Source organism: Pygoscelis adeliae, unplaced genomic scaffold (assembly GCF_000699105.1).
Source record: "Pygoscelis adeliae isolate BGI_AS28 unplaced genomic scaffold, ASM69910v1 Scaffold67, whole genome shotgun sequence".
NCBI classification, from domain to species: domain Eukaryota; kingdom Metazoa; phylum Chordata; class Aves; order Sphenisciformes; family Spheniscidae; genus Pygoscelis; species Pygoscelis adeliae.
Window position 1 is genome coordinate 5,246,457 of NW_008825271.1, and position 10,178 is coordinate 5,256,634.

Genomic DNA, 10,178 nt, shown 5'->3' on the forward strand with positions numbered 1-10,178 from the left:
CTGAACTTCCCTCAGAGGTACATGGGGGTAAAACTGCATTTAAGGTTAGGAGGTGCCCAGAATCAGTGATAATATCTTGGCTAGCATCTTTAAGTGGAAATAACGCGTTAACGATGTCAGTTTTAGCCTTAGACAGATTTCTTTAATGCCTGTAGGGAGAAGTTTGTGTTCTTCCAAATCTAATAGTGTTGGTGATGTTCTCATGCAAGGGTTCAAATTCAGTGGAGTAAGAGCCCCTTGAGCCACTGCTGATTTTAGTCCAAGCTATTTAATAATTAAACCAGTCAGATTAAACAGTTTTCATATTTCAGGAATCTCCATTTAGTTCACAAGAATTCTGACAACAGCACAAATATAGGAAAAAGGCCTAAACCAAGCAATTTTAGCTGTTCTTGTCTCTGTTTATCACAAAATCTCCCGCTCCATCAAGTTGGTCTTTGAAATGGAACCTCAGCCCATGGTTTGCATCTCTTCATGTCTTCAGACATTGATATGAATGACTTCAGAAAAGTGTGCTGGCCCTCACTTGGCACATCTTATTTAATTCAGTATATTAGGATCATTTATAATGCACAAGAAAATCACAGGATATGCAGATGATGAAATGTTAAAACTCTGCTAGTATGAGAGCAGTGATATGCCATATTCTTATAAAGCATCAGAAAGCGTGTTTGAGTATTCCACTACGATGACAAGTAACTTCATGCTGTATTCTTTTAAAAGATTATTAAAAATATTTAAATAATGCTTATGACTTATACTTTTTTATTAAAAAAGGAAAACAGCAAATTAATATGTAAAATGTAATTATTTTAATTCATTTACAATGTCATATTTCTGAAGTAATGGAATAGCATTGTTTTATGCGTATAATATTAATCTGATCCTTAATTACAGCTAAACAACATTTTCACGCAAAATTATTATTGTAATGAACATAATATACTCTTTTTTTATCTTGTACTTAAAGAGACCCAAAGACTTGCATACTTATCCAGGCACCATCAGAACTATTTAGAAGAATGTAACAATCTGTATGATGTAAGTTTAATTCACACTTAATATGGTATTTCTGAAACATTCAAATTTTCAGCAGGGAGAAAAAAAAAGGAGATGTCACGGACTGTGACATCTGACCATGTTTCTTTCCTTTGGATGTTCACCTTTTTCAGCTTGTGATTTTTGAGAAAATGGTAACCTTGTGCAATCTGAGCAGGAGGTACATTTAAGGATTTAAACATTTATTTGATGCCAGCATCAACAGAGGTCTCTGGGGCATGTAGATAAGAGTTGTCCAGAGAAATTGCTCAACGACAAATGTATTCAGGCATGCAGTGAAGAGAAAGGTTGAATATTAACAGAGGTACAGTGATTGCTCGGAAAGGTTGGTCCTATCACTGTCAGGCTGGGAAGTGAGGGTTACCACCTGTATATATAGGAGCAGAGAGGACCTCTCCCTGTCAGAGCTGCTGGTGGGAGAAGGTCACTGAGCTGCTCAAGCAAGCCAGCACCATGAAACTGCTCCTGCTCTTCCTGCTCTGTGTTTCCTCCGTTAAATCCCAGAGCTTTACTGACTATGACAATGAGGTTGTAATACTGATCGTAATTAATAATAATAATGAGTAAAAATGATTAGTTTTATTTAATTGCATGCATGACTTACTCAGCTTATGTGAGTTAGCTAAGGTAGAAGTTGTGGGGAAAAATGATCCAGTGCATGTTCTTTTTCCGCTTGAAGTGTTCAAAGAAATAACTTTTGTATTATTTCTTCGTGTATATGTAACTGCACAATAGTTACTTTCTAGTTTCGGATATATTTTCTTCCTATTTCTTTTCTTTCTCTGTAGGGAATGAAGAATGTATGATGGTAAGATTAGTTCTTTAGCTGAATTTATTTAAGGATATTAATTTAGCAATGTTGACATATGATGTTGAAGACAATTAATGTCAGGCGCAACAAAGTAGAAATATGTAATTAATCATGTCCTGTCTCAAAGACAGTAAAAATTTTTCTATGGATTCAGTACACATTATAAAAAAAAAAAAAAAATTAACTGCCGGATCATATAGCTTTACATTAGAAATGGAGAGCTAACAATTGTTAAACAAAAAGGCAAACAACGAGGATCAAAGATAATAATTTTAACCTATATTTAGTTTTGTTTAGGTAAAATATTTTAATGGGAAATACAATTTAGAATCTCAGTAAGATTTTTACATTTTGAAAATCCCTGCAAAAATGAAATAGGACAGGGTGATCAGACATGAGATTTTTTTTCTGTTGTACGATCTAAGCGTTTGTGTCTGTACATTGACTACTGATAAGACTACTATGCTAAATCATTTTCAGCTATTTTGTGTCTTGTATGCTGCCTACTTTTGAAACTACTTGAAGCCTCTGATCCTGGATCCTTACAAACATTTGTTATTTGTAGCTAAGTCTAAGTGGGATTGGAGATGGTCAAAGATTTTGATGCAGTTGTTCAAACAACAATTAATTCAGATGGTTCAGTCTCAACAACTGCTTAGGAACAAAGCCTGCTTTCCTTGATCAGCGTCTTAGACTTTCTTGTTTCTGGCAGTAACAGGGAATGTATGCATCAGAGGGAGCTCTAAAAACCTACCCTGAGAGATGTTATTGAATGGTTTTCCTAATTCCATCAGTTAATAGCTGGCTTGTGGCCTGAGACCTGATGATGTATTTGACTGTGGCCTGATTTTCTGAGACCTTACAAATTTTCCTGTAGCCCAATGAAAAATTGGGACACTGATAACATGATGATGAATGTTCTTCTTAGCCCCAAGAATGTCTAATTACTTTTTTTTAATATCCTAGTACTTCTAGTTTCATGGTGCTTAGTGGCTCTGAACTATAGAAACTTTTTTCCTTGGTCAGAATGAACTATTGAAATATTGTTTTGCTTTGGTTTGAAGGCTTTTTAGTTTGTCTTTATCTAGGTGGAGGGAGTGTGACTAGTCTTACAAGGGAGGGCATAGCAATGACTTTTACATAATGTCAGTATAATATTTCCATTATGGCTTTTTTCATTCCATTCCATGGTTTTCTTTGCTGTTTAAAACACTAAAGAGTGCTGAACGGATGCCTCCACCCCACGCATAGCATTTTACAATAGCAATCCCTGATTCAGAGAGTTTCCTCTCCCCCTGGCTTTGCAGGATGACAGCCCTCAGCCTGGGGTTCGAGGCCACCGACCCCTGGACAAAAGGCGGGAAGCGGCCCCCACGCTCCGACCTGTGGCACCTCCCATCAGCGGAACTGGATACCAGCCCCGGCCCTCAAAGCGGGTGAAGCCGGGCGACGAGAAAGAACGTGTCATCTACCCCGATGCTGGTGGCTGCAAGCATCCTCTAGACGAGCTGGTGGGTGTCTGCCTGTTGATGCAGCTGATAACAGACTGTCCCTTTCTTCTAGTGTGCCCAACACGGATTTTTCTTCACCAAATAAGGGACGGTCATTCACTTAAAGCAGCCCAACTTTGCATCTTTTTGCTTGAGTTTGGTAGGACTGCATTCGGAAGAGTAATGCCACAAAGTCCCTGGGATTAGTCACAGTCAGACAGCCTACAGTGAAGATGGGGAGGTGAGATTCAAACCGTAAATGAGGAAAGGAAGTATCTGTGGGTTAGCCTGCGCTTTCCCCATTGCTTTGCATAGGTAACTATTAAGAAGGACAGAAAAAAGCTCTGCAGAAGCGCTAGCTTGAATTTCAGATAATCTCAAGGAAACCTAGGGACCAAAAAACATAATCTCCCGTCTCTTTCTTAAAATTTGTTTCAAACCATAATTATAGTCTACCCTCAGTCACTGCCCCAGCTCTTACAGAAGAGCATGCAAGCATGCTGAGATCTAGCATACTCCTTGCTGCGTTGCAGTAGTCTATCACACTGTCCCTGCTGTGCTCTCTGCTGGAAAATGCAAGCTGTAACGCTGCTGAGAGGCATCTTAGTGTCTGAGAGCAAATTTGAGTGTGGAGGTTTCCCACAAATGAAGTCTGTTAAAGCTTAATCAACACATGATTGTGGTAGAGTCCCACTGCTGCCTGGGTATTTTGGTTCTCAGGGGACTTCAGAATTTCCCACCTCTTTTTAAAACACTGTTGTCCTTGATGGTGCAATGCTTGTTGAAGAAGCAATGGTGCTCAGCTTCTTGAGATGGCAATTTTTTAATTGATCACATGGCCATTTAATGAGAGAGACATATAACAAGGTGTAGAGAACGTGGTTGATTCTCTGAGGCTAGTGAAAGAGGAAAGGGGTAGATATAAACATGCACCAGGTAGTTCCTGACACACTTTAATCATAGTTCAGGTGGCTTAATACCGTGAACATTTAATAGTGCAGAAAAGTGAAAAGCAGATAGTGGATGAAAAAAGTGTGAAGAGAGAGGGCTTTTCCCAAGATCTTCAACAAAACAGTCCTCTTGGGGGACTCGGGGCTCCTTCCTGCCCTTCAGACTGCAGCTTCTTTGTAGAAGTTGAATGTCTTGAGTCCTTATCTAGATGCTTAAATATCTGGTCTCACATTACTAACTATTCAGTGTGTTCAAAGGTATGGTCATTCACTGATGGCATTAGAAACTTCTTTATCTTGACTTTCATTCACAGCCCTTTTAATTTTTTTTAAGGGAGTGCTGTGTCCAACTGGATGTGAGCTGCAAACTACACTGGTAAAACAAGAAAAAGTTGTGAAATCAGTTGTTCGTGATCTAAAGGACAAAGTGAGCAAACTGTCTGAAACCTCTACAACTTTCTATGAATACATGACTGTTCTAGACAATAAATTGGTAAATAGGCAGAAACAAAGAAAAGGTATGCTATTTCTATGAATTATTAGTGTAAGCAGTATTGCAGTTCTATTGGTGTTGCTACTGTTACTTGTTAATGGGACTTCTTAAAAAAAAATTGAAAATACAGTGGAATATCTAGCAAAGTACGGTTCCATGACCATGTCCTCTTAAATCATAAAAAAAATTTTTTTGAGAGAGGCAAAGGAATGGATCTCATACTAAGGCAAGATTCATATGAGGCCCCTAAACGTGTGGGTCATGTGTTCCCCCCCTTACCTGCTTTCCTATGTCCATCCAATCCCTTTATGCCCAGCTCCTGGCTTGGCACCATGGCTCTCTGGAATGAAGCTAATTATAGTTCTTTGGCAGAATATAGCACCACTGATAAATGTACTAGCTAGCAAAGAAATAACAATACATATGTACCACTTTCCTGAGAATCTCTGCATAGTTTTTGCACATTGTGGAAAAGTAAGCAAACGAAATGCATATCCTTCCTCCCCGCTAAAGAAAGAAGTGGCTTCTCAAATTGTGCTTACAGATTGCTCTTCATTATTTCATAACTGGAAAACATGTTGAAAACTAATCTGCTTTTCCTCTCTTTAGACAATGATGATATACTTTCTCAGTACAACACTGAAGTGGAATTGCATTATAATTATATAAAGGATAATCTGGACAATAACATCCCATCTAGCCTCAGGGTCCTCCGTGCAGTTGTGGATTCTTTACACAAAAAGATACAAAAACTGGAAAATGCCATTGCAACCCAGGTGGACTACTGCCGTTCCCCATGTGTTGTTTCCTGTAATATTCCAGTGGTTTCAGGCAAAGGTACTCATTTAACTATAACGACATCTCTTCTCGCATTTATATCACTGTGCAAATTGATAGATGCATCATTTGATTGGTGTGAACGTTCCTCTGAAGCCTGTGTCATTGATTAGCACAGCAGAAAAGATGGAAGGTGATCCTAAATGAAAAAAATCTTTTATGGATGCCTGTACTAGTCAGACCAAAGATGCTCTTACCCAATATCAGTCTTCATTAGTGGTCAGTAGCATTTTAAAGAAATATGTGCTTTTTTTCAATCAAGAAAGGTTTTTCTTTCACAAGCTTGTCTAATTAAAAAAATCATTGAAAAGTATACAGTATTCCATCACTCAGGTTGAACGTTTAGAAATTCCTATTTGGAAAAGTAGAACAATGCAGGTGCACTGTTCTTTCTTCCCTGATTCTTTCACATGATGTATCACAGAAATCAAAATGAAAGTAGAATTAGATATATCTTTAAAATTGTTCCCTTATAATCAGCAAACCGAAGGGTAAGAAGATTGTTGAAGAAGTTCAGAGCTCTTTCAGTAACAGACTCTCCGGTTTATTCTTGCAGAATGTGAGGATATTTTCAGAAAGGGAGGCGAGATATCTGAAATGTACCTCATCCAGCCAGATCCTTTCAGCAGACCATACAGAGCATACTGTGACATGCAAACAGATAATGGAGGTTAGTATGAAATAACTATGTTGTTAAAATATTGATTAATGTGGATGCTACAAAAAATTCATAATAGTAATTTGCATTTTATACAGACTAATATGGAATTATAACATTTGTAATTACTTGGGAATTAAGTCTGATCGACTTGTTCAGAAAAGTCTTGCTGGTCATCTTCAGATGCACAGTAGGATACTTCTATAATGAAAATGGAAATAAATTGTTGGGATGGGATTGGTAGATAAAAACGTATCTTACTATGATGAGAATGGACAACGTATGAGTAGGCAGGCAAGGAGGGCCTGGCTCATTTCTTACCGTGTCACTATGCACTAGACAAAAGACCAGGGCAGTCCTTCAAGTTCTGCTTTTCCACCTTTCCTTATGAAGCAAGGTGCTACTTGAGTGTGAGTAAAAATGGCAAGGCTGAGCTCGTAAGCAGTGAAAGCTCAGACCTGCTGCAAGGAAGCCATATGCTCTGCTCGCCTTAAGATGAAGATGGAAGGGCTGTATCTTAACATTTCATGCTCCTTTCTCAACGGCAATTTAATCTAAATACTGTTGCTCCTGCAGGCTGGACTTTGATTCAGAACCGCCAGGATGGCAGTGTTAATTTCGGAAGAGTATGGGATCAATATAAAAAAGGATTTGGAAATGTTGCGAAGAGTGGGGGGAAGAACTACTGTGATACACCAGGTAAAATGCCGAGCATGAAAGATGAAGAACTCTTCTTACTGAAACTGTTTTCTCATATTTCTTGAAGCTCTCTGATTTTTTAAAATAACTTTGGCAGACCTATAGGCAAATCATAAAGTTGCCTTGAAGTATATTGTGAAGTCTATTTCACAGAGCTCTCACTTGTTGCTTCTCAGGTGAATATTGGCTTGGAAATGACAAGATCAGCCAGCTTACCAAAATAGGGCCCACTGAAGTTTTAATTGAAATGGAGGACTGGAATGGCGATAAAGTATCAGCTCATTATGGAGGTTTCACCATACAGAATGAAGGAAACAAGTATCAGCTTTCAGTTAGTAACTACAAAGGCAATGCAGGCAATGCGCTAATGGAAGGAGCTTCACAGATGCATGGAGAAAACAGGACGATGACAATTCACAACGGCATGTTCTTCAGTACTTATGACAGAGACAATGATGGATGGTACGTACTTGCATTAGACATTTAAAATAAACATAGAGCTTAAAATAGAGCAGAATATATACTATTTCTATAATTTGCTGTTAGTTTTCACAGCATTTTGTAGTATCTTAAAATACGTTTTATCCCTGCAAGTTACCAGCCAAATGTCCATGCAGTTCCCTTGATGTAGCCAAGGGCAGATAAAACTGTATATTAGGTTAGTGCTGCTCCACAGCCAAGTAAGAAGCAAGCACACTAAATTTTATTGATTCCATGAATGACGTTACCATAGACAAATCACCAAATCTGGATGCAATATATTCATTATCAGAGACTGGTGGTGGCAGTGCTGAGGACCACTGTCTTGCTTAAGTAGAATATTGGTACTCACTCCAGTAACACATAGTGGGTCCTGAGGAAAGAGACAGGTAGCCTGTCCTACTTAAAAAATAAAATTCTGCCTACTCAGAATAGAGGAGCTCAATTGTAAAGTACTTAATTTAGCACTGTGTCTCTAAACTATGTGCTATGTCTTTATCTTAATACCTGATTACATATTTATGAATAAAGGAACTGTTTAGATTGGGGAAGATGTAGAGTTCTCATTGTTTTATATCTTTAAATTGCATTGATATTCCAATTATCATTATGAACTGCAAGTAATTGTAGTTATCAATCGGTAAACTAAAGTGACATTCCCAAAGAGATGCAGCTAAAATTTGACTTGTTTTTCTTAGCTGCTTCACCTTCCAAGTGCACTATGTAGCACACACCTGAGATGGTCAATGTTTTACAGAAAATTCAGAGAGGATTTTAAATGTTTATTATGGTTTGAAAATTTCAGTACCGGGGCAGGTGTATGTACTCTGTTGATCTGTTTGCTTACAGTTCATCTGTCACTCTGCCCACGGCAGGGGGGTTGGACTAGATGACCTTTAGAGGTCCCTTCCAACCCAAACTATTCTATGATTCTATGATTCTTAACACTTTCTTTTCCCTCATCAGGTTAACTGCAGATTCAAGAAAACAGTGCTCCAAAGAAGATGGTGGTGGATGGTGGTACAACCGCTGCCACTCAGCCAACCCCAATGGCAGATACTATTGGGGAGGGACCTACAGCTGGGATATGGCAAAACATGGTACAGATGATGGTGTCGTATGGATGAACTGGAAAGGGTCATGGTATTCAATGAAGAAGATGAGCATGAAAATCAGGCCATACTTTCCACATTAACCATTATCAAAATGTACAGAATCAGGGATTTTCTTTTAATATTTGTACATGGTTATCTTTTTAGGCACGGTATTCAGGCTTGTCTTTACATACGATAACCAAATATGTATGTACGAGCATATTGTGACCTGAAGTGAAAAGCTATGTCAACTGTAAATCAAAATCTGACCGATGAAAATAACTCACAAGTGTATTTCGTCCCATTTTTCGTTTGTTCACAAGACAGAAGTAACTACTATAGAATAATGCTGATAAAAACCCCCAAAACCCCAGCTTGTTTCACTCTTTTACAAAGGACTTCTATACTACATTTGAAGAGGGAGAGAATTATTTTAAAATGTTTTCTAAAAATTAAATAAAGCCTTAAAACTAATGTTTTCTTCACATGATTCCTAAGTATTTATGCATTATCCAGGGAGGAGCAAACACATTCCACCAAATAAAGGATGGTTATTTTCTTTTATATCATAAAGGTACGGTAACTACCTGTGTAACAAGTTGAGAAGGAATAAAGTGAAAAGATAGTATCTAACAAACGGGTAGGTCACCAGCCACTTCTAGTTCAAATCCTGTACACTGGATAAAATATGTCCTTTGCTGGGACCTGGCTCACATACTGTGCCTCTTAATAGCCCTTCCACCATCCCACATCCTTTTATCATAGAATAAAATACAGTATTAGAAGACCTGACTGGTATGTCTTTCACACAATCACAATCACTAGAGCAATTAGTGACTCCAATCATAGGGTAGGTGGAGGTTCATCAAAGCTAGTGGTCTAGGCTCCCGCTGTAGCCAGGAGCAGAGGTTGTCCCAAAGACGGGACTTCCAAACCGTGGTAGGCAGAATCAACCACCTCTCAGAGGGGACTGCCTTCCTCCACAACGGAGGGGACTTCCATCTGAAACCTTTCATGTTGACTTAATCTGTGGAGCCCAGGAGGACAAGGAGGAGACATCATGGCAGCATCTCACTACATGAGTGCAAATGTTCAGCATCCCCACAGGCAAGCTTCCATTGAGGCTAGGGAACAAAAACACAAGGTGTTTTTGTTTTCTCCGTGAAGTAAGGAGGGGGGCCAGCAATACCGCAACCATGGATTCCGGAGGGTGGACTTTGGCCTGTTCAGGACGTTGGTTGAGAGAGTCCCTTGGGAGACAGTCCTGAAGGGCAAAGGGGTCCAGGAAGGCTGGACGATCTTCAAGAAGGAAGTCTTAAAGGTGCAAGAGCAGGCTGTCCCCATATGCTGTAAGAAGAATGGGCGGGGAAGACGACTGGCCTGGCTGAACGGGGAGCTTTTGCTGGGACGCGACTCAAGAAGAGTACAGGGATCTCATTAGGTCATGCAGAGAGGACATTAGAAAGGCAAAAGCCCAGCTAGAACGCAATCTGGCCGCTGTCATTAGAGACAACAAAAAATGTTTTTACAAATATATACATGACAAGAAGAGAGCCAAGGAGAATCTCTATCCTTTACTGGATGCAGGGGGGAACATTGTCCCCGAG

The 10,178-nt window shown here is 39.1% G+C and overlaps 1 protein-coding gene across 1 annotated transcript; it reads left to right on the forward strand.

Moving 5' to 3' along the window:
- The first annotated feature begins 1,512 nt into the window (after window positions 1–1,512).
- FGB (fibrinogen beta chain) lies at window positions 1,513–9,043 on the forward strand. Its single transcript, XM_009329796.1, has 8 exons — window positions 1,513–1,587; window positions 3,178–3,381; window positions 4,645–4,828; window positions 5,413–5,640; window positions 6,197–6,310; window positions 6,875–6,997; window positions 7,174–7,459; window positions 8,444–9,043. The coding sequence occupies exons 1-8, from the start codon at window positions 1,513–1,515 to the stop codon at window positions 8,670–8,672; spliced, it is 1,443 nt and encodes a 480-aa protein (XP_009328071.1). The 3' UTR covers window positions 8,673–9,043.
- Window positions 9,044–10,178: the final 1,135 nt, after the last annotated feature.

What these genes read in the sequence shown, in the direction of transcription:
- FGB (XM_009329796.1), top strand. Translation starts at nt 1,513, where the DNA reads ATGAAACTGCTCCTGCTCTTCCTGCTCTGTGTTTCCTCCGTTAAATCC. An exon ending in GAACTACTGTGATACACCAG is followed by an intron (nt 6,998 to 7,173) that starts GTAAAATGCCGA and finishes GTTGCTTCTCAG; the next exon opens with GTGAATATTGGCTTGGAAAT. An exon ending in GACAGAGACAATGATGGATG is followed by an intron (nt 7,460 to 8,443) that starts GTACGTACTTGC and finishes TTCCCTCATCAG; the next exon opens with GTTAACTGCAGATTCAAGAA.